This window comes from Besnoitia besnoiti, chromosome XIII, assembly GCF_002563875.1.
Source record: "Besnoitia besnoiti strain Bb-Ger1 chromosome XIII, whole genome shotgun sequence".
NCBI lineage: Eukaryota > Apicomplexa > Conoidasida > Eucoccidiorida > Sarcocystidae > Besnoitia > Besnoitia besnoiti.
In genome coordinates this window covers 1244329-1267257 of record NC_042368.1, presented here as the reverse complement: position 1 = coordinate 1267257, position 22929 = coordinate 1244329, and the positions used below count along the sequence as shown (strand labels likewise).

General features: G+C 56.3%; 4 protein-coding genes across 4 annotated transcripts; 3 read left to right on the top strand and 1 right to left on the bottom strand.

Annotated features, from left to right (window-relative positions):
* Positions 1-4045: 4045 nt before the first annotated feature.
* On the bottom strand, positions 4046-6971 carry BESB_031440 (hydrolase, NUDIX family protein; the record flags this gene model as incomplete). Its single annotated transcript, XM_029361812.1, has 6 exons — positions 4046-4134; positions 4594-4645; positions 5061-5159; positions 5447-5532; positions 5738-5838; positions 6307-6971. 6 exons carry the CDS (start codon positions 6969-6971, stop codon positions 4046-4048), a joined length of 1092 nt encoding a protein of 363 aa, XP_029215279.1.
* A 4247-nt stretch (positions 6972-11218) lies between these two features.
* Positions 11219-14494, top strand: BESB_031430 (uncharacterized protein; the record flags this gene model as incomplete). Its single annotated transcript, XM_029361811.1, has 7 exons — positions 11219-11285; positions 11438-11508; positions 11837-12190; positions 12492-12572; positions 13060-13416; positions 13920-13990; positions 14419-14494. 7 exons carry the CDS (start codon positions 11219-11221, stop codon positions 14492-14494), a joined length of 1077 nt encoding a protein of 358 aa, XP_029215278.1.
* A 3777-nt stretch (positions 14495-18271) lies between these two features.
* On the top strand, positions 18272-20601 carry BESB_031420 (uncharacterized protein; the record flags this gene model as incomplete). The annotated part of the gene is made up of 3 exons (XM_029361810.1): positions 18272-18335; positions 18806-19074; positions 19321-20601. 3 exons carry the CDS (start codon positions 18272-18274, stop codon positions 20599-20601), a joined length of 1614 nt encoding a protein of 537 aa, XP_029215277.1.
* A 1135-nt stretch (positions 20602-21736) lies between these two features.
* On the top strand, positions 21737-22027 carry BESB_031410 (uncharacterized protein; the record flags this gene model as incomplete). Its single annotated transcript, XM_029361809.1, has 1 exon — positions 21737-22027. The coding sequence occupies one exon, from the start codon at positions 21737-21739 to the stop codon at positions 22025-22027; it is 291 nt and encodes a 96-aa protein (XP_029215276.1).
* Positions 22028-22929: the final 902 nt, after the last annotated feature.

Genomic DNA, 22929 nt, shown 5'->3' with positions numbered 1-22929 from the left:
TGCCAACAGCTCCGCCTGATCTAGCTGGTCGCGGGCATCGCGAGCGATGCTGTCAGGCTGCAAACAGGTAGAGGTCGGAAACACGGGAGCACCAATCCAATTCAACAGCGCTTCTAGGTAAAGGAGATGCAGGTAATGTACGTTCAAATGAGGCCGCACCCCTCTGGCAACACCATTTCTTCGCAACGAAACAGTAGAACAGCTGTGCCGCGGACGATGCGGAGATGCGATGGAAGGAAAGAGTGCTGCAGCCTGTTTGCACACCCTCGGTAAGCTTGTCCCCACGCCATAACCCAGCTCAGAGCTTGCTGGCACGCCGGTAAAGAATGCAGATACCTCCGCTACCTTCTGTTACCAGCAGCACTGCAGTGCACCTTCTACAGGACATGTCCCACCGATTCGATAAAGAATAGAAGGCCCGAAGGAATGTGGAGCGGCGCGGCCTGGGAAAGCACGCCTTGACTGTTCCTTTCGATCCACAATAATGAACCTCTAGAGGGCGTCATGCGGCAGGTGTTGCATATGCCTGCTGAGGCAATGTCTCCCAGCAGCCCGGTCGATGTCACCACGAGGCAGCACGCGTACATTTCAGCTTCCTCCCGCCCCCCTTTCTCCGTCAGTTACCTTAGCATCGCTGCTTTCTGGCTTCGAAGAACCTTCAGACGGAGAGGCGCCTGCCACAATCCGCGTAGCGTGGCACGCGAAGGCAAGGATGAAGGCGAGGGTAGCCACTAGAGTAAAACGGCGAACCGTGGCACGCAGTGCACCGAGTGGCCATTGGGGGGCCGTCATGTTGCTTGGGGGAATGGCCGTGTTGAATACAGGAAAGGAGCGGGAATGACTGGACCAGCCATTAGGCCTGCCACCTTCTTCGGCAGTGTGCGGCGCCATGTCGCGAGCTCTAATTCGCATGCGAGGACGAGAACCCGGTTGGTCAGTCGCTCCGGGCACAGGATCCGCTCTAGCCCCAGTGTAGCAGCGGGCCTCTGCTGCAACGCGTAGTGCTGAATCCTGCAGCTCAGCATAGGATGAAGGCGGCGAGACTGCTAGTCATTACAAGGTACAGCGAAAGAGGAACCCGCGAGTCAGAGTAGAGGAAAAGGGCCTACGTCGCGCGCAGCGATGCTGGAGATGTGCGAAGGCGGCAAGGACTCCCCGGTGCACGGACCCGGTCGGCAACACTAGGCCGGGGACCGCTCGCCCGCCCGAGATACTTGGACAGTCGAAACCCCGCGGCGCACTATGCAAAGGAGACGGCGAAGGAGAAGCGAAATGGCGAAAAGGAACCAGGCAAGGAGTAAAACCCTTCTGAGCGAGTCGAGAAAACTCCACCCGCCCCGAGCGTTGATTCGCACATGCTGTGGGCTGGGAAGCGACTGTGCACGGCGGGCGCCACGTCGCCGCGCAGCTCGCCCCGCGAGGTATGGCCTGTTGACGGACTGACGGTCGGCACTTTTTCCGAGAAGCCCTGACCCACAGCATGCACGAAGCGGCGCCTTCTTTCCTTCAGGCGTCTATTTGCCGGTCCTTGCAAGCGGCTCACCCGCCTGGTTTCCCAGTGCTGCCACTTTTTTTTGTTACAAGACTTTAGGAGTTCCACGAATCCAGGAGAGGCGGGCCTTCCCCTGCGCCCTTCTTTTCTTACGCTTGACTCTAGTTCGTAGCACAGCAAAAAGAAAAAACCGTCGGCTCTTGTCAGCAGCGTAGCTGAGGTTGCAGCCATTGAGTCGACACTGGGAAGATGGACGGAAACGGATGCCAGACTGCGACAGCCTCGATACCTCGAATTCACTTCGCAAATGGCGCACGTACAACGGTGACCCTGTCGTGTCCGCACAGCTTGGGCTGCTCCTGCGGAACCCCTCTAACTTCTCCTCAACCAGCCCCCTGGCAACACCAAACATGTTTTGAAAAATAGATGCCAGTCTTTTCAGCGCCCCATTGCCACATCTCGAGATTTTTGCTACCGACCACAGTCACAAGCGCGTCCCCTCTGAAGGGTCGAAATCTCGGCAACGCAGAGAAGCATGCTCGACCGCAGGAAGCCCGGAACACAGATATTTCACGCTCCAGCTCGCATTCCGTCCAGTGACAGTTTATCCACGCCGGCTCTGTCACATTTATACCACGCGCGCACCTCGTTTGTGAGGCAAAGTCAGGTTTGGGCAGTGAACCGCATGTGCAATCATAAGGGACTCCTCGAGACGGCGCGCCTACCCCGCTGGTCAAAACGTCTCCAAGTAGCATTCAACATGCTTGTAGAAATCAGAAGCACCGTGAGGCCCTTACTACTGCATCTTTCAAAGCGTACAATGGAAGTAGGCCTGCCGAGGCTGGGTATGCGCCGCCAGAGCGCTACCCCCTGTCCGCTGGAAAGGGAAAGCCAGGGCCCCTCCCCCGCTCGCACCCCTGCACAGCCTAGCGCCTCATCAAAATTCCTGAGACGTAGGCGCCAGACGGTTGAAAAACACATGAGGGTCTGCACAGCCATCCGTGAGTCTCCGAGGCCGCTGTGACCACCGTTGGCTGCAGGCCGCAGCGAGCCGGGAGGTAGACGGGCCTCCTGGAGGGTGTACGCGCTGTCGGGGGAGGGGGGGGGCTTTTCCCCAGTCTTCGAAAGCCTGTAACCGTGCGCTTCTGACGTGTGACAGAGGAGTGTATGGTTTTTTTTCAGATATTTGACAGCAAACCCTCTAACTCGCGAATCGGCTGGTCGCCGCCTGCCTGAAGACCCGTTTAGGGTTTAAGAAGAACCACGTGACAACCACACCCAGTTCTTGAAGATGATGCTCACGTTCATAAATACAGGTGGCGCGTTCACCGTCCTAAAGCGTGAGAGAAAGAGCTGGCGCCGTCGATAGCGGTTCATAGTTCATTGGAACAGCCACCGAAAACTGCGTATGATCGCGAGAAGCCGGGCATGACGATGAGCCAGACCCAAAGCTCTCTACAGTGACATCACGTTTTCCTGCTGGATGAGAGGCCGAGGTCAACGCAGCACGGCTGATGCCATGTCACGCCACTGGTACAAAGCAGTTACCGTATCCATCGTACATAGGAGGCTTTAAGAACACAAAGATCGTAGCTAGTTCACGTATAGGTATTGCCACATCGTAAGCCGCCATCATGCCTGTACAAGTGACCCGCGATCCAGAATTGAGTACGCGAACTGAACACGCTGGCACGGAAGCACGTATCATTTCCCCCGTCGGGTCACAAGGAACATGTCGCCCTACCATGCTATTTTCTGTTTATACCATACAGAAGTAATGAAGAAAAGGTGTGTTAGGGTGACTGTCGAAAGCCACGCGTACTTGTGGCGCTCTAATGACATCGGTTTGGCGAAATGTATCTGAACTCCTGGAAGGCGAAAAGCACATGACAAGTCGGTGCTGCTTCCTCCGGAACGCCATGTCACCTCTGTTATCACCTTTAGCTGTCGCTATCGCACAGTCGTCATTAAGCGAGTGCACAAGCGGCGCTGGAGTCTGCTAATGCTGAATGCCCAGGTGTGCGGCCGGATGCCACACTGCGCTGTTTTTCTGTCACAACGTCCATCAGTATTACCCCCTTAGCTGTGCTTTTTCTCTGGTATCCCTGTCGACTGACGAAGAGGAAAGCATCGCGGCCACAAATTGTTGACGGCACGGCAGGGGCAGTCCCGCGCGAACATCCAAAAAAACGACCATGCCGCCGCTAGGGCTCATAAGTTGCTAACATCGGCGAACGCATGGTGGTGAAATCATGACGAATGGACACTCAACAGTATCTTATGGGTGATGGGCACTTCGGTCCACGAGGGTTGTGTCACGAGGACAGTATGTGTCCCCGTCGTTGTTGCACATAGCAGTAGTTCATGGAACAGAAATATATAGTACATAGTGAAGCTCGGGGAGGGCTCTGATGAACTGGATGAGGGGCCTGTGGACCTCGCTTTCGGAGGACAGACCTGCGCATTGTTCATCCCTAGGTAACAGTAACTACCTAATTTATGGCTTAGGCTGCCCCCAGCGTCAACGTCTACGCCTGCACCGGATCGCCTCCTTCACTTCCCGTCGGGTCCTACCGAGGGTTCGAGCACGAAAGCCTTCGAGGTACAGCCTTGTGCATGTAGCTGCATGCCATACGCGAAACCTGCACAACCCACACCGAGCCACGAAGGCACGTACCAGATATATGTTCCTTTGTACGCAACTAGGGAACCGTTACTACGTAGGAAATTGCAAGAAGGCAACCTGGACACAGTTACGAACGATCAGGGTGCAAGTTGTCAGTTTGCAAACTCTGAAGACACCTTCCTCGAGAGGCAGCAGGACTAGGAACCAGAATCCTCGAGTGGGGAAGATCACCCGAAGTTCCCCGTAATTCGCGACATCCTCAGCATTCACCAGCATTCACGGCAGGCCACGTTGCGGTAACTGGCCTACAGATTATGAAAAGGCAATAAGCTCGAAGTGACAAATTCATCATCAATCGCCCTGGTAGAGTAAAAACCCTTTCTGCCGTGCTGGCTAAGCTAAGCTGCAGGCATGCTGTACCCGTGCAACCCTTCCTCTCCCAGAGACTTAAGACCGGGGCCCAATGGTGACTTACTGTAGAGACTGTCAAATATTGTATATCCTTCCTGTGAGAAACTGTTTAGCTCCTGAAAAAAGGCAGAAATACCGTTGCTTGAGTGTGTGTACGGGAGGGAAGATATGCACAGCCTGGGGCCACCCTAGTTGCATTTCTCCCTATATAACTACAGCTTGTGCAGTGATTTCCTTGCTGGCTCCACCTCCTAACCGACGGACGCTATAGCACACAAACCTAGATGCCAAATTTACTCCCGAAGCCCACTGTCGGCATAAAACCATCCTATACCAGAAGACAGAAGCGTACTAAACCAAGCCATCATAATATACCAAGAGGAAATGCCCTCGGCGACGAGCTGGTGCGAAGACGGTTCCTGCGCGTCAGCTCGTCTTCTGTACCCATACGGAAGATTTGTCTGCGATAAATAAACTCTGCGCTCGCACACGGTTAAGTGCCAACCAGCCAGCAGCATCAATGTGTCTTGCCTGCCAAAGGGTTTGCAGAGGAATTATAGTGACCTCGATGTCTTCCTCAGAGTCCAACTGCTGGCGAGGAGCGGCATTGTCCGGGGAATCGAGGTCTACCTGTACCACAACAAACGCGGTACTCCAGACGGTACTGCATCCATCCCTCTGCAACTGACATACTTCCCTAGCAAACCCGCCATATGGTTTCAGCCGTGTCTGACCTAAGTCACCGACGCGCTTCAGCATTCTCCCAGCGAGGACTTTGCACAAGATGAAGAAAAGGACTGTTACTACAGCAGCTCTCCGGACAAATGTCCAATATGAGTGACCCTCCGCCATCATTTTATCCTCTTGAAGAACGCAAAAGAAACCAGTGACTGCTACGCACTGCTCGGGTGACTCACCGATATGGTCACCAGATGGAGTTCTTCTCTGCCAAGCGTGCTTTGAGTCACCTTCGGCCCCACCGAAACGACTTTTCCGACGAAACCTACGCGTCACGCACCCAAGCACACCAGATTTTCCGTATCCCCGTGCCTTTTTTCTGATGTGGAATTAAGAAGGCGAGACCGGATGTGAAACGCACGTGAATAGGAGGACGCTGGCAGGGTGCCCGTCCTTAACACTCAAGCCGTCGCAAAAGAGCAATGAGCGCATGATCGGCGTTCGCTCGCTGTTATTGACTGTCCTTCTACCTGTCTCTTCTTTCAGTTCCCGCAGTGCCGCCGTCTCGAGGTCCTCGCCCTTGTCGACGAGACCGCCGGGTAACTCCACCGTGATGGCATCCACAGCGGGTCTGGACATCCATCAGCGCAGGACCAAGCGGCTGATGCTTCATGAATTACGGTCAGGAGCGCACAAGATGAGAGAATGCTAACTCGCCCGGCACTGCGCCCTTAGGCGGGTTACGACGGAGGGGGGGTGCACTGGATCCCCACCACAGCATTCGCAGCAAACCGCGACTTTGCCAACTTCATTGCCAGGGCTAATGAATAATCGCGTGCACTGGCCTTTTCTCAATTTCAAAGTAGCTCGTGCTGTTGGCGTGCCGCCGACAGGTGCGCTGAGCGGACGGTGATGTGTAATATCTCACTGGCTCATCGCATGCGAACTAAATCACGACGCCATTTCATACACGACCGGCTGTGAACCACGGTTGGTGCCGCCGCACCGGACTCCGCCGTTGCCTAGATTGTAATTCGCTCCCTACCCATGAAGCGTGCCACGAACATGTCTCTGCAACAGGTATAGAGAGGCTGCTTACCTGTACTGCCTCACTAGGATGATGCCCGTATCGTCGTCTTTGAGAACCCTCCCCCTGCCCGTGGTGATGGCGATGACAGCCACGCTGTCAGCCTGCGCCTGGAAACCAGGAACGCCATTCACAAGAACGGGGCTGTCCTCCCTAGATGCAACAGAGCTCCTCTCTTTCGGTTCACTTCTGCCGTTTGCCAGTCCCGATGCCTTCGGTTCTCCAGAAATTTGACTGGTGAAGTCGCGATCTGATTTCACAGCGTCCGTTTGAGTGCGGTTATTTGACCCTTCGAGGTCGTGCTCGGTTCGGCCATGAGAGGTGGCGCCACTCGCAGACCTCGCTTCGGACGGTGAGACCTCATTTGTTTTATTCGTGCCATCGTTACACCGATTCAGTGCACCCGCCGAGGAAGCGAGCGTCGGGACTTGAGTACGATGCGAGTTGTGTGCCGGCGTGGTACGGACGAAGCGCTCCCAAATGAGTTCCCGCGAGCCAGTAGAATCTATGTAAGTAACTTTCTCTAGCTTCAGCCAGTCACCACAATGCATTTCTTCACGGCGAACATGGCGACTCTTGCTTGCGGAACAATGCCGTCTTGAAAGCTCCATAGAGCACGCTTGGGTACGTCCTGGCAGACCCTCCACCTCCATTTGCCCAGACAACTCGGGCTTCATTGGTGGACAACGGCAAAGCCACAAACAGGAACGGATCTGAGTGTTTGGCGTTTCTCGATTGGAATCTTTCAATCAAAAAAAGAGGCGCACCGTACAGACACGGGCAGCAGAATTGTGTTCCGAAGGCCGCAAGATCACAGCCACTAATATGAATATGTAGCAGTGATGTGTCCCGTAGACGAGGCGTGAATACCGAAGTGGTTTTGCTGAAAATGTACGTCAACCGGACGATGCTGCGAGCGGAAACTCGCGGCGGACCACGTTAACAAATCAGTGCGAGATCGGTGTCGAAAAAAGGACTTCGTTGCTCATTATTGTGACGGACTCAATGCACAAAAACCAGCCGTTCGACACCTCGCCTTGGGTCTCGCGGTTCCCCAAATTATTGTCTCTGTACCAATCTGGCAGAGGAACCGCCTGCGCTGGGAACAAATACACGTCTCGTCAAAAGTAGCCAATGCTCGGAAGATTCCGCGGCCGCATCTGGCACAGTACTGTGAAACTCCGAGAGCGGAAGACCATGACTACGGCACAAGAGGCCGGAACAAAAAGGAAAAACGGGATTGGAGGGGCCCGAAGCGCACTCGCACACCCCATAAGCCTTGACCCCTCAAGAGCGCTGAGGGAGCTGCTCACGATGACGTGTTGAAGCCGTTGTAGCGCCCAGAGTTGTGGCAACTGCTTGTGGCTGTGTTTCGCCGAAGGACGTAATCGTTAGCAACTTGTGGCTCAGCACACCGGACACACATTTTGAGGATTGGGGATATGTCAGTAGAGTGAAGAGATTGTCAAGACGCCGGCGTAGAGTCCGCAGATGGAGGGGAGTGCACTGCGAGCATCGAGACGATCGCGGAAGACGCATGCGCTGCGTTGCAGCTTTGCTTGCCAGGGCTCCATCACGGAATCCCAAACCGGGTTCTAGAGAAATGACCATGGGTTTGCTTTGTTTTCAGTCGAAACGGAGTCGTTGTTGCCGTTGCTCAAAGCAGCTGTATCACTCCCATCGTTGCGTAAGAAACGTCCTGCGGCTAGTTTGCCGCTGCTGTCCCCCCTCCTCCAATCGACAGCTGCTATGGTAGACTGTGCACTGTGTCGAAGTAGCTGTCCTCCGTATGACTCCTTTGTCCAGGACTGCAGAAACTCGCCAAATCATCTTACGGAGCTCCTCAAGGTCAGGCGCAGCTTCCGGGCAAAAATAGACGCAGCCCCGCTCGACTCGATGCCTGGATTACTTTCCTGCTCAGTATTCGCGGTATCCGCTGCTCCCCTACGAGGCTTTCGACCATGTAGTGTTAGTGCTCTTGCAGAATACTAGCAGACACGTTCAGTGAAACCCCTTTCTTTTCCTTCATACGATGAGATGCAGCATTACTGCCGGAGTCGTAGTCAAGGAGCCATGACCGTCCCGTTCGGAATCATGAGCGGCCCCAATTCGCTGTAATACGGCCAGTCGCCGTTTTGTAGGGTTAAACAACTTTGAGAGTCTGTTTGGTAAACCCTTCAGACGTGTGAGCTGCTTCTGCTAAGCACTGGTGCGCCAGCAAGTCCTCAGAAACCATTCCGCGGCTGCTAGCGCGTGGTCACCAGGCAACGAAACGAAAAGGCCGGACACATGACCGGCAAAAGTACAGTGTGAGTGACTCTTCATCGCTTAACAAATATATCTTATAATGTAGGCATCCAGGAAAGCGCTTGGTGCCCGTGCGTCTCCACTCGTCAAATTTTCTTCCTTCCTGCGAGTTCGACACTGGAATTCTGGGAAGGGAGCGCTGAAATTTTCAACAGGCGGGGACCACCTTGACCTCCTAAGTCTGAGTGGAGGGGGTGTAACTTCCACTGTGGAGCCACTGCGAGCAAAGCGAGAGCACCTGCAACGCTGTCTATGTGAGGCTTGATGTTTCAGAGCTAGGAGACAGAAAAAGGTGACCATTTGATGTAGTCGTCCACTACCCTTGGAGGAGATGTTGAATCTTGCACGTGCAGGATGCAAAACAAAACAAAAGTTGACAACAGTCCGTTATCTCCTGCATATTTCCCTCATGGTCGGGGACAGACATACGACATCTCAATCAGTCCCCGTGCCCGTCAGGTTCATTTTTACTCAGAGAGCCAGTTTAGGGTTGCTTGACGCGAGAGGTCTCATCTGTTTGCCGCTAAGGACCTTCGCGGAAACCTCAGGCACAAGGCGGATTTTCAAGCAATGGACTGACTTGCCTCCTAGCGAAGCGTGGCACCACCAGCAGGGAGCTAGCTAAAACACGTGGACATAGCCACACGCACGATGCCAAGCCCCCCAGCGGATACTCCTACATCTCGAACAGTGCACCGGGGGTGGTGAATCTAGTCAGTCATCTTGCATCAGAGCCTCGAAGACTAACACTATATCCCCCAAGCAAAAATTGGTCTTGCTCCCCTCTGTAGATGATTAGGTTTCCGTCGCAGCGACTTTGCCATGTCAGGCATACGCCACGTCGCAACTATGCGCCTGATCTTAACTCCTCAATGCTGCCTAGAGAGGAGATGAAACAACCACTGGCGCATCCGGTTCCATTTGTATTTCTCGGTCGTCTTCCCACGGGCACACACTTTTCTGCATCAACAGAGGCGTAAGAGGGCGACACCTCACCCTGCTATGGCGCTTAGGGCCGAAGCACCGGATCAAAGGAGTCATGTTCTCTGCCGGTTCTGTATTGCTCCTTTGTACGCAATCTCTCCTGCGAAAACTTTAGTATGTTTCAGTATTTGGTCTGAAATCAAGCACGGAGTAGAAGCCGATCTGGGTGCTCGGAGGACATCTCGCATGAGGAGCGGGGAAGCTAACGTGGTACAAGAGCGGCGAGCTGCATCGTGTTACATGCCCTGGGGAACTGCATTCTGCCTCCTCCATACACGCAGAAGGCGCGAAGGCTGCAAGCCATCGCGCCTTTGCCCTCTGAGAGAATCTGTCAGAGCGGAGACGATGCGTGATCTGCTGGGTAGGAGAGTAGTCGCCCCTGGGGGTGCGTACGAAACAGCTCCCAAACAGCCCAGTGGTTGTGACCAAGGAGCACACACAGAAAGCGCCTTGAAAGGGTTTAGGGTGCTTGATGTGGGTCTTGGGGCATTCGTATACAGCAATCTCCGTACACGCCTTCCCGCGGACAGACCGGGGGCGAGCTACAGTGTGTCTCTTGCGCCGTCTCCGGCGTCCGCGAAAGGCCGCCAAAGAATTCGAATAAAGGGCGAGAGGGAGCGGGAGTGGCGGAAGCGCAAGACTTTTCACGACGTCTCTGTCGACAATAGAAAACGCTGAGACTCGAAACGCGAGTACATGCACCGCTATAGAGAGAGAGATTGGAAACCAAGCACAGCAATTCCTCTGTTGATTCCTTGACCCTCTTCGTGGCTGTGTGTGGAGAGAAGCAGATGCTCTCTCTTACGAGTCCGTTTCCTTTCATCCATACGACAGTGCTTTCGTCTGTCTCGTTGTCTGTTGCCCTTCGCGGATTCTTCACTCGAACGTTCCACTTCGATTTCTTTCTTTATTGTCTGTCGAGCTCTCTTTCTGTATCACCGGACACTGGTGTGCGCGACAGCGGAAAACCGTGAACGTACGACTGTTTCCCGTGTCGAGGTCTGACGTCAGGCTCCTCTGTGCATGTACAGTACGATTCCCAGCTTGACGTTATTATTTCTTCGACAGTCTTCTCTCTTTCTAAGCGTCCCATTACCTTTTGACACCTACTACCGGGGTGCATACCACACGCTTTTCAGAGGTAAGTGGCAAGGTTTCTTTCAGGATTGGCATCATGGTGAACAGGGCTCTCGTTCCCGCGTTCCCCTTGGTCTCTTTTTCTGTCGATACCCGCTCTCTTTCTGTGCTCCACCCCATATAGGGTTTAGGGTCAGGGTTTAATCAATGCGTCATTCGCAATCTACGTCCGCTCTCGCATTGACTGTGTCTTACTCTTGTCGCGGCAGTGTACCTGTTCCCGCTGCTCAAGCTAGCGGTTCACCTGACTTGCATGTCCAGTCTGGATGACTGACAGGAGCAACAGCTAAAGTGTCTGAGCGTTGCTGGACTCAGAAAAACTCGTTTTTTTACAATGGCTAGGGCGTCAAGTCTCGGGTGGCGGGTCACCGCGCGCATGTGCTGCGTCCCAATCCAACCACTGAGGGGGTCGCCGTCGAGGTCGGGGGCGAGGCAGAATCCTTGCAGAGCGCGATCTTTGCCGGATTCGCGACCTTCTGACTGTTAACTTTGAGCCATGCTTCTCACTACCGGGGCTACAGTTTACGGGGACAGCTGGAAAAGTCCCGCCTTGCCTACGAGACGTCAGTTTGTGCAGGGGGGCGGACGGAGGCTGGAGCGACTCCGACCGCCAAGGCGCTGCGGGGCGCGCAGGGGGCTGGCAGCCAAAGGCAAGAATGGCGCATTCGACTTGAATCCTGCTGCGTGCGCGTCCTGCTGGGGTGTGTGGCTGCAGAGGGTGGTGCTTGTGCGGATGCTTCAGACGACAGGCCCTGCGCGGCGCAGTCAGGAAGAGCGGCAAGCATGGTAAGATCCGAGGCCAGGCGAAGGGGACTTCCGGGTTCCAGCTTTTGAGGCGTACCTGAGAACGGCAGGAGGGGAGCAGCGACGCGCATCTGGGCGTGCGTGTCGGGGGGCAGGGCGGGGGGAGACTGGAGCGCCTGTCCTGCGGAGAGCTGACACAAAGAATCGGTTGCGGATCTAGCTCTGCCACTCACTCTGCGCGAACCCCCCCCCCCCCCGCACACACACACACACGGTGGTCCGCCTCAGGAACGCACGCACGCACATCAGCCAGAAGGGGGATCTGTGGTTCGGAAGAAGCGGTTGGGTGTGTGCTGTCGTTTTTTCGCAGTCTCCCGTGGGACGCCTTCTTACCCGGGCGCAGCTGCCCACTCAGCTGTTTCCAGCACTGAGGGGGAAGCACTCGGTCTGGGAGCATTCCGCCCAGAAGCGTTTCTTCAGCGGCGGCGCGGCGAAGCCCAGTTGGAATGTCGCGCCGCACTACCGGTTTGGTCCTTCGCTACCCGACCATGCTTACTACGGCGAGCACGCGACCTACAACTACTTCGTGCTCTTCATCCGCGGCATGCGCCCCTACCTGGAGAAGATCTTCGGCGACTGTGCGCTCACGATCAAGAGTGCGGCTCTAGCGGTCTACAGGCCCCTCAGCAACTTCGTGGTCAGACACAACCCCGAGCTGAGACTGGTGAGTGAAGCATCGCCTGAGGCGAAGCCACATGCGACCCAACTTCCAGTCCCAATTTTCGAGTTACGCTCCGCACGGGAGCCTGTTTGTAAGTCCTTTGAACGGGGAGCGACGTCTGGGGGCTAGAGACTGCCTCACAGGGGGTGCTTTCCAGATTTAAGCATGCACAGCAGCCATTCTTCTCTTTAGGGAAGCGTTCCCCTTCTCGTGCCTTCTGTTCTGCTGCCCGCCTCCACCGAATTTGCGGCGGTGTGCGGTTTCCCAGTGCTCCTGTTCGCCGTTATCTCGCTTGACCGTTCAGCAATTCGTCGCCTTCGCGTCCTTCCTCGCTACCCACATGGCGATCACGAGCGAATTCAATGAAATGTACCAACGCCTCGTGGTAGGTTCGCGCTCTTCGTCTCTTTATCACCGAACCCGCGGAGTTTTTTGCCGGCGCACCACAGGAAGCGGCCTCGCGTGTATTAAAAGACATAAGGCGTAGCTCATTAGGGGTACCACACTCCGTCCTTTACATGTTTGAGGTGTAGAGGGGCGCTGCGTCCACTTCTCGAGCCGTGCTGGTGTGGAGTCAACTGGGACTGGGGGGCGAGATGATAGGCGCCAGAAGTGCAAAGACTAGCTGCGGTGCGCGCTTGAGTCTTCGCACTCTTACACTAGGGCTGGTAGGGGCTGTGGTGTTCAGTGTCGGCGGGAATGGCCATGCGTCAGTGCCGCCGAGCCTTGCTTGGCCAACAGCACGCCAGGCCGCGCCGCGGCTGATTTAACAGGAGGAGAGAATGATGCGGGAGGTAGGCTGCGAGATGGCGGACCGTCCAGGTCCGACGCGCGTGCGTCCCTCTCGCCGCTGTCTGTTTTGTGCGCTGTAGGATATCACCTCCATGTTGGAGCTTCAGGCGGCCCAGCTGCATGCGTCCGAGGGCTTCTGGGACAGCGCGTCTGAGCAGCAGGAAGCGCGCCTGCAGCGCCACGCAGAGCATTTGAAGGAACTTGAGGCGACTTGGGAAGAAGCGCTGCGCGAAGCCACCATGTCGCGAAACTTTGACGTCCTTGTGCGGTACATGACCCACGCCACCTCCGACAGCGACAAGCACCACGCGCACGCTGGAGCAGACGGAGACGGCCAGAAAGGCATCCCGCCGTCGCTCATGTGGAATTTCAACGCCATGCCCTATGGCAAAGACAACCCCGACACGAAGACGTTCCCGATCCCTGACCACGAACAGGTACGGCGGCGAAGCAGACGCGAAGCCACAGAAAATAGCTACCAGATACGCGAGTCAGCGAGACGGGAGGGAAGCGGGGGGAGGGAGGGGGGAGAAAATGTGCGTTCAGGTGGTGCAGAAGGCAGTTTCGAGATCTTGTCTGATGAGCGCGCAAAAAGGTGGTGGCAGGAAGAGAAGGCGAGCGTGACAGACACGGGGACAGGGGAACACGAAAAAGGTACTCACGAGGAAACTAGGCGCAGCGAAGAGGTCGGAAGCGCCCACCGAGCACAAGTTGACTTTTTCAAAAGGCATGGGGCGTGCCTCATCAGCGCGAAGGACTTCCTGCAGGAGGCGGAGATTAGAAAAGCCTCTGCCTCTGCAAGAGTCGCGCATGATGACGCGTGAACAGCCGCCGCAAGCAGGACCACTGTTTGTCAGTTGTGACTGTATACGGGCAAACCTGTCTATGGATCTAGGCGAGAAGCGACACCTTGCGGTTGGTTCTTTGTGTTGATTTGCAGCCGTATCGCGCCTTCTCTTTGGGTTTCACTGCGAACAACCTGTCTGGCAACTGGGGTGACTACATTGACAGGTGAGAAAAGTCGCAAAAGCCTACAGACTGTGGTGCTTATTCACCACGTGTCTGTCCCGCGTCGAGCGAAAGAGGTATCCGTCTGCCCTTATTTGGGTTGCACAGCGCTGTCGAGGTTTCTCGCTGTGGTTGAGAGAATCGTATTCGTTGAGAGCTGAAGCGTCTCTGAGGACGAAATTACGCAGTCAGTGAATTCGCGCGGGCACCGTCGCGAGTGGCTAGGAGATGTTTACCCTTTCTGATGCAGCTTGATGTGCGCCGGTTGTATGCTGCATACTGTTTAGCCGTTTCTACGGTTCGCATGCTAACCCACGCCGTTTCCCCCAGCATGGAAAGTGCGCACTTACATACATTGCCGCGTTCGTGGGAAATGTCTCGAGTACAAAGACCCCATAGGGCAACGGGGGATGTGTTTTTGTCGTTTTCAGGCAAGACAACAAGAACGCCATCATGCGTCCTGCTCGTATGATGTTCACTGACGTCTTCATTCCCACTACAAAATAAAGCAAGACACGAACTCGGTAGCTCAAACGGCGCTCCTCTCTCCACGCAGCTAGGCTTCAACGCACTCGAGAGAGTCGCTGGTGGGCCATAAGTGAGGTGAAAATATTTTTGTGGTTTTTTCAAGTCTTTCTGGCCGAAGGGGACCCAGTGCAAGCTAGGGACAGACGCCAGGCAAGCTGCCGGGAGAGCACGCCTTCTTGGCGGCGCCAGAGGCTCGTTTCCACAAGCAGCACTAGACGTTTTTCGCTGCATGTTGTCGTTCACCCATTCTGGAAATCTATCCCTTATGGTCCGTGTCACCACGTAAGGCCACGAGCGCAGACGTCCATCTCCGGCTCTTGCGCGACCCGTTCCTCCTGGAAATCAATGCATTGCGATTTCCCCCGTTGCACGCACGCGCGAGCCCATCCAGGCAGCACGATGTTGCACACAAGAGGGCGTCCTTGAAGAACGCATGCACCGACTGACCTTGCACGGCGTTGCTCCAGCAGCTTGCAGTGGAAATCACCGGCGAAAGCACAGCAGTCCCCCCACGAGACAGTTTCTTGTCTAGACTCTTCCGCGATTAAAAACAGGCGTGCGCGGTCTGTGCTTGGAAGCCGCCCTGGCGTCCGCCTCCGAAAACCTTACGCTGCTTGCGATGATGGATTTAGGGTCACGGTAGTCAGGGCGAGTAGTGATGAAGACGGCGGATTTTCGACTATGTAGTAGAATTCAGACTAGTAAGGACGCACTCAAAGGCACAGTGGGTTGCGTAGGGCAACTGCGCAGGTTCAGCACAGCCCCGTTTTCGGGCGTGTATAGAGCCCAGCTCGAGTTCAACTTCCGTTATCCAATTGGCTTTCTATGAGCGCGTGACGCCATGCTTCGTTTTTGGGCTGCGTAGTTAGAGGACGATAATCACGCTGCTGCATATCTCCGAGCTCATGCTTCGCTCCCTTCGCTACATCTGGTGTGGTTCCTGGTCCGTAATTGAGGTCCCTCGCGGTAAGCAGGGCTTTAAGAAACCGCGGCACGAGTGACAACTGCGAACGCTGAATTCCTGTTGAGAACAGGATGTCGTATTAAGCTTCGGCACTTGCTTCAGGTGTTCTAGTCTGCGTGTAGAAAGCGGCCCCCGAGGAACGCGAATGGGTTTGCGTTCGCGTGTTTCGTCATCTGCAGCGCTGACTGAAACGCCCTCGTAGAGACTGGAGAGTTTGCTGCCATTTTTGTGAATCTTTGCGACTACAATGCGACTCGTGAAGTGCTTGTTCCACAGACGAGGTTCCATCACATGTTGGACCGCCCGTCACGCTGCTTAGCACGGCTCAGGGAAGTGTTTAGTTGTTGTTCTGTTCACGCCACGGCCGTGAGGAAACAGAGGATCTGACTAGTGCCGAAATAAATGTCGCCATAGTTTCGAGTTCACACGCAAACCAATGGCAGAGGCACAACCTCTGCTCATGACTTCTGGAGCCTCTGAATCAAACTGCAGCATGCAGCACCATACACGCCGCATACTCTTATCATGACGTCGCTGTACGGCGAGATGGTACGTTGAACAAAGGATTAACCTACAGGGAGCATGCCCTGTCAGGTGCTGGCCTTCATGCACAACAATACGTCCTGGTGCTGAAGATGTGCTGTCTCCGGTCCCCGCGTCGTGGATCATCAGAATATGTGTTTTCGTAGTCGGTCCATGTGTGTCTACGAATCACATGCGACAGGGGGACGCTCGCTATCCACCATTCCACTGCATGCCCCATCACCTGCTTCTACCGACGGCTCGCGGCGTGAGCCATGATCACAGCGGAGATGTTTTGTTGTGACTGGCACAACGAAGAGGAGACACGGAGCTAAAATGGGACTCCACGGCTGCAGCCCAACGGAACTGTCCGTGCGCGACTGGTTGAGGCCTACGGTCTGGAGAGCTCACAAAGGGCTAGAACTAATGCGAGCGATACGCATGTCTTCCGATCTTCTCTGCTCTGCTGAGCGTGGCAGTCCGCAGCTGTCTCTGACAATACGGACGAGGACGGCGGGGGATGTCCGACAGCCAACGTCTCTGTACAGGCTCGAGGCCCCCGTAGACCTCGCGAGGAGCCACCCAGGTGAGCTTGCTTGGGTTACCGCAGTCATCCGGCAGCACATCGTCTCAGCGTGCTCATTTCTCAGAAAGGAGGCTCTTAGAACGCGGAAGAGAAACCTAGGTGGCGATGTCGTGCGAACGGGAGGGCACACCATCGTCGACGACCGTTCAACAGGCGCGAAGAACTACGCAAGGTTCTCCACAGTGCAACGCGAATCTAGGGGCAGCCATCGCCGTTTCCTTCGCAGTTGTTTGATGCGCCGTCTCGTGTGACAGAAAAAGTTTTTCTTGTCTCTGCACTGGAGACGTTTTCGCGCACAGCCCACGCGGCGCATTCGCATTCCCCGGGAACGAGGTGCTTGGCGACGTCTAGAAGATATACGAACGCTCTGCTCGTCGCGCACATCCGTGACGGCCGCGCGCTCTCCTTGTCTCTTCGCCCCAATTACTCAGGCATTTTTCGGCGGTGTCCCCCTGCGGAGGACGGTTCACTTTCTCTCACGGTTTTGCCTTTAGGAGGCTCAGGCCATGTATTCCGTTTGTTCTCGTGCCTACTGCCTTCTTTCCCGTTCCACACCGCACGCGTTTCCAGCCTGCCATCTTCCTTCCGCCCAGATCTCCAGAAGGGTGTTGGCGGGAAGGCAGGGACCAAAAACCTGGTCATTTCCTGCCTTCTCCAGCCTTTCTCTTCGTCTGTGTTGTGTGTACACACTCACCAAAGAAAGGCTTGGGTTGGATGGTCAGAAGCGCACCCTCATGCGGATCTCCCGTCGTCCTCCGCTGTTCTCCGCTACATTGTCTTCCCCCGGAAGTTGGCGCACCCCCTCGCTCCTCGTCAGTCCGTCCCGCCAAAGGGTCCACGCGGAAGCTCATTCCTCTCCCTGGTTGGCTTTTTCGTCCGGTTAGGGAAAGACCGCATCGCTTTTCAATTAGTTCCTGCCGTCTAAGCTCTTGTTTGGTCCCGCTTTTGTCCCGGCGCACGCGCCGTCTTCATCTCTACTTGCATGCGGCCTTGCCCGAGGCACCCTAGTAGAAGCCCGTTTCCCCTTCCAGTGCCCAACACGAGGCAGGTTTACGTTTTCTAGTCTGTTCTCTTGCGAAGACAGCCGTCTACAGATCTCGCGTGCGGCTCCGCCCTGAATGCCTCCGCTCGCTGCGTATCGTCTTCAGGCCTAGGAGGAGAGCTGTCGTCGTTGGGAACCCTGCTCTCCTTCCAAGAGTTTGACATTTTTCCTCTTTCGTTGGCATGCCGGTGGCATCTTACCGGTCTCTTTACGCTCGTTGCGCACGCCCGCTGTCGCTCCACGCAGTGGGGGGGTGCCTCAGGTGTTCAGCCGTCCGCCGTGGATCTCTGCGCCCTGTGTTGGACTCGGAATCATGCCCGCTCTCTGTGTAGAGGAAAACACACCGCAAGCCTTTCTGATCTCCGTCGTCTTCTTACTGCTCTTGTTCCGTCCTTACACCTCCTGATTAGTTTCCCCGGTTTCCAACGCTGTACTATCTTCTGCCCCCCCCCCCCCCCCCCCACCTACCCGCTGGCCGTCTGTCTCGCCTTCTGGCTGTGTGCCCTGCGCGGGGCCTCTCTGAGTCTGTGCGAGGGCGCCTCTGCGGACTGGCGCAGATCCCTCGAATTTGCGCGCCGTAGAGTCAAGACCAAGCGACGCATTGGCAAACTGACGGAAGAGACGCACAGAACCAGGGCAAGGATGACGCCCCCCCCAGGTTGCTCGCCCGCCTCTCCGGAGGCTTCGAAGGCTCGCCAGACTCCCAGTGAGGCAGCCCCGGCTTCGCCGTGGAAGCACCTACCGTCAGGGTCCCCGCGATGCTCGTCTCCGTTTCAACGATGTCGCTGCACTCGCTTCCTTCTCTGCGGCCTTCTGTCTCTCGCGGCCTGCGCACTGTGTCTGGGAATACAACCCCGAACCCACTGGCAGGCCCTCGCACACCCCGAAGAGGGTAAGCTTTTTTTCGGTGCCTTCTGAAGACGGAGCTGCTGCAGAGCCCGTTTTCCCATGTAGACTTCTGCTGCTGCCTGGCGCTGCAGTTCTGCGCTGACGATTGGCGTTGCTGCTGCGTGTCGATGATGCCGTTCTCGACTCGCTCCAGTGAGTTTGCGTGCGCAGGCACTGGAGCTTTCGGTGCTGGACTCGAGCGTGAGGCTCGAGTAGCGTGATGTGAGTTGTTCTGCGGCTGAGTTTAGGCACGCGCGGTGCCTTTCGATGAGTTTTTCTCTTCCTCAGGAACACGGCCACAAAGTCTGTCGGCGACTCCAGACGGAAACGCGCAAGGAGGAGCGGGGCTGCTTCGGTTCTCAGTAGAGGATCTGCGCAACGTGGAGAGCGGTTTCGAGCGACATCAGAGCCTGTACTCGACATTCCTCCACGGGCGTTCGAGACAGAATTCCCTCGTCATCTATAGAAAAATCGCGGCAGCAGCCGCGGATGAAACCTACGCTGTTCCCGGCAGCCTGTCAATCGACGGGTTTCTGCTTCAACAAGCTCTCCTTCAGGTAGGGGATTCTCGACGGCACAGACGATAGAGCGATACACGGCACGTGCGCGCCTGCACGTCTGGCTCGCCTGCCAGGGGGCGGGGGGGGGAGGGGAGGGGGGGAAACCGTTCGCGCTCCAGAAAAGAAAAGGCGTCATGCAAGACATTGGTTAAAGCCGCCAGCATCCAGGGATCGTATGTGTGGCTGTAGTGTTTCTTCAAAGAACGCCTCATGTGTCTGTTTGCTGTGTGCTGGTCTCCTCAGGCTTCGTCTTCTACTCCGCGGGTGCGATTTCTGCTGGTGATTGACTTGGAAGAAATAAACCCATTCATCAAGACGGCTCTGAATCCCGTGGCGGTGGCGAATTTGCACAGGCAGCCGCATTCCGCGCCCTTGGCCTTTGCGAATTCCCCGTACTGGCAAACTCTGCGGCGTTTGTTTTTCGTCCCGGCGCGCTGCGAGGGAGTGATTCTGCTGAACGCGCCGTCGATCGTGCTGCAGCTCCTCTCAGTCTTTGACCACTTTCTGTTCCACCCGAACCGCAGCCTGGCGACGGGCTACGGAAATCCGGCGAGCGCGCGCGCCATCCAGAGCGCATTGGCGCACAACAAAGGCGGGCGCTTCCTTCTCCAGGGTTCGCTCGATACGTCGGCGCTGTGCGAGGTCGTCGACTCCGCGCAGGTCCCTGCGGAGTACTCCTGCCCGCCTGCTGCCGGGGCGGCGGCGGCGTCCGCGGGCGCGAAGCGGCTGGGCGAGACGACGGAGGCGCTCTACTTCTTCCAGGCTCTCTTCGAGCTCGTGAAGCGTCTCGACGGCGGCGTGCAGAAGGCCAAGAGCCGCAACCCGATGCTTTTCGACTTCTCCGTGAAGGCCACTGCTGCCGGGATCAAGGCTTCGCTCTGCAGCGGGCTTGGCGCGGACGCCAACGGCTCCGCGTCCGCCGTTTGCCCCCTTCCCGGCGACTCCGACGCGGTGGCGCCCGCAGGCGCAGCGAAGGAGGAAACACAAAGCGGCGAGGGCGGAGCCAAGAAGGCTTCTGATGGGAAGAGACAGCGGAGCAGGCGGTCGCCCCGGTCCTCGAAGACAGGAAGCAGCGAGAACACAGGACAAGGGAACACGGACGGCGGCAAAAGGTCGGGAAAGAAGGCGCAGCCCGGTGACCAGCAGAAAGACGCCCGGCGCAGCACTTCTGAATACGGCGCGGGCGCGGCCTCCGCCGGACAGAAGGGAAGTACCGAGGGGACCGTAAACGCTGCAGACGCAAACGCAGGCTTTTCGGCGTCTCTGGGCTCCGCAGACGGCCTCGCGGGTTCGTGGGGCGCCTCAGGGTTTGGTGGCCAGGACGGGCTCGGCGCGTTTGGAGCCCAATTCGGAGACGCAGGCGCGGGGGGACAGCTCATATGGGGAGCGGGCGCAGACGACGCAGGGGGTGTTGGCGGCGGGTGGGGCGGTGAAGCAACGTCGAAGGTGCCTGTGGATCGGGGGTTCTTTATGAGTGAGTCAGAGGCGCTGGAAGTAGGCCACGAATTTGATGATCTCGACTGAGCGGAGAAGAGCGTGGCGAGGTGGATGTAGCAGGTCCTGAGGGCTGAAGAAGCGAGGGGGGCGGGGGGGTTGGAGGCACGCCCTGCAGGCAAAGAGGAGATCTGAATGTTTGAGTGAATTGAACTTCGAAGGCCGCAGACACACTGAAAAATGAACGGTCTGAGTCGTACGAAACGTGAGAGAAAGCGGCAAAGAGGTTCATACCCTGGACTGAATACAGTTGCAGAAAACACAAAGACGCCAGATGCCCGCGGGTGGCGCGCAAAGCATGGGGCGTCGTGAGGCAGAGTGGAAGAGATGACAAAGATGAGGGAGGAGAATTTGGCTCCGCAGAAAAAAAAAGGAGACGCCCAGGTAGTGAGCGCGCGCGCAGAAACTCTTCGTGCAAACTGTTCAAGGTCGCGAATGAATGGGTCCTAGAGGGCGGAAGAGGAGGGAGGTCGTCCGAGAAGAGGCGAGTTTGCGTAGCTGCGTGGAAAAGTCACGGAGGACTCTACACTTCTAAGAAATAAAACTGAAGATGGAAAGAGGCGCCGCCCGAGCAGGGCTAAGGAAGAAGAGCTGGAGATTGAAGGAAGGCGTGGATAACAGCAGGGAAGACAAGTGTTTTTCCGGAGGCCGGGCGCAGTGCGACGGACGTGCAAAAGGCAAAGGGTAGGAGCCGACGCACGAGGGCTGGCAGGGAGAAGGCAAGATGAGAATTTGAACGGTGGAGGATGCATTCGGAAGCAAAGAAGAGGGGGAAGAGAGCACCAATACTGAGGCTAGAAGACAGGGATGAAGAGGTGTGACTATTTGGTCAGAGGACAAGGGGCTTGGCGCGCAGGAGGGTTTCCGCGTGGCTCTGCGACCGAGGCAAGCTCATTTGCGAAGAGTGCGGATAGCGCATATTTCCAAGAGTAAGCAAACAGGCTTCGCATGTGTGGTGTTGGGTCTGTGGAGTCTCGAATTTAGTTTTGTTCTCGTTTGCTGTGAAAATGTGACTTTGACGCTGCATTGCGGCCGAATCGATATCTCGAGTCTTTGTTCGTGAAACCAGGCTCACTGGTCACCTAGCGGATGCCCGCAATTGTTTTTGCTGCTCCGGGCGGCTCCAGTGCGCGCCCTCGCTCCCGCGACTCTGCCGACGCGCACTATGGCGACCCTCGTCTCTCTTGCACGCGCCGGCGCCGACGAGGGAAGAAGGCGCGGAGAGAGTCGGGGAGACAGAGGAACCCCTGGAGGCGGTTGCAGCCCGGCTCTGCGCTCGGCGACGGCGGAGACAACGGAACGGCGTCGCCCCGAGGTGCACGTACGGAGGAAGCTTCCCGCAGAGGAACATGGGGAAAGCGACGACACGAAGAACTGGAGACGGCATCGGGTGTCAGCTCTCACCCCACACGAGGGTGAACAGTGGAACGGACGCGATGGACACGTTGCACCCTAAAGCCTAAACTCCGCCCTCTTTCACAGGCTTTCCTGTCATCTCGGGGGGACTGAGATGCCGCAGACTCGCCCAGCCGGGGTGCCCATGCCTTGGCGTCTGTCGAGACACTTGGCGCGGTGAGAGGCGAGAGAAAGAAATTCTCGGGGATAGGGTCTCCTGTTGTCATTCATTTCCTGCAAAGCAAGCGGAAGGGAACCCGAACAGCGCCGTGGCTGGCGTTGTGTGCGTTCCCTAGGGGACCAGGACTGCAGGGCTGCGCTGTTCCACGAGACGCTGTGTACGCTCTTTGCTCCAGTATGGCGAGCCTCGAAAGCAAAGTCTCGTTTTTTTATTCGTCTGCGTGAGATCGGAGCTGCCGTCCATGACAATGTTGGGTTTCTCTTTTTTTCACTATACCGTCTCTGGTGATTGTTGCCCCAAGGCAGCCTTTGATCATGCGGACCGGGCACTCCCCGCTCTTGCCTGTGGAGCCTTTTCCTCTGCCTGGTAGAGAAGGGCGAGGCTTGTTGCATCTGCTGTTCCGTGTATCGATCCCTTGTATGTACTGTTTTTCCTGTTCGTTTTTTCAACTTTTCAATGACTTCTCCTCTTTCCTTTTTAGCCGGGTCCTCCACTTCCACTTTGAGAAACGGTAACCAGAGGAAGTAGACTTCTCTGTATTTTACGTTCCGTTCTCTTTTTCGTTTTTCTGTCTGTGCGATCCTTTCCGTCTTCTATGGCATGGCTGTCCCCATGCCTCTTCCGAAGTTCTGTGTATACGCCCTCTTTGGGGCGTATCCTGGGAGAGTCGTTTGTAGAAGTGCAAAACGCAGAGATGGAAAAGCAGTTCTCGCTTTGCTTTGATGGCGAAAGAACACACACGCGCAAATCTGTGTGGAGAGTAGAAGTCATGTGGACAGCCA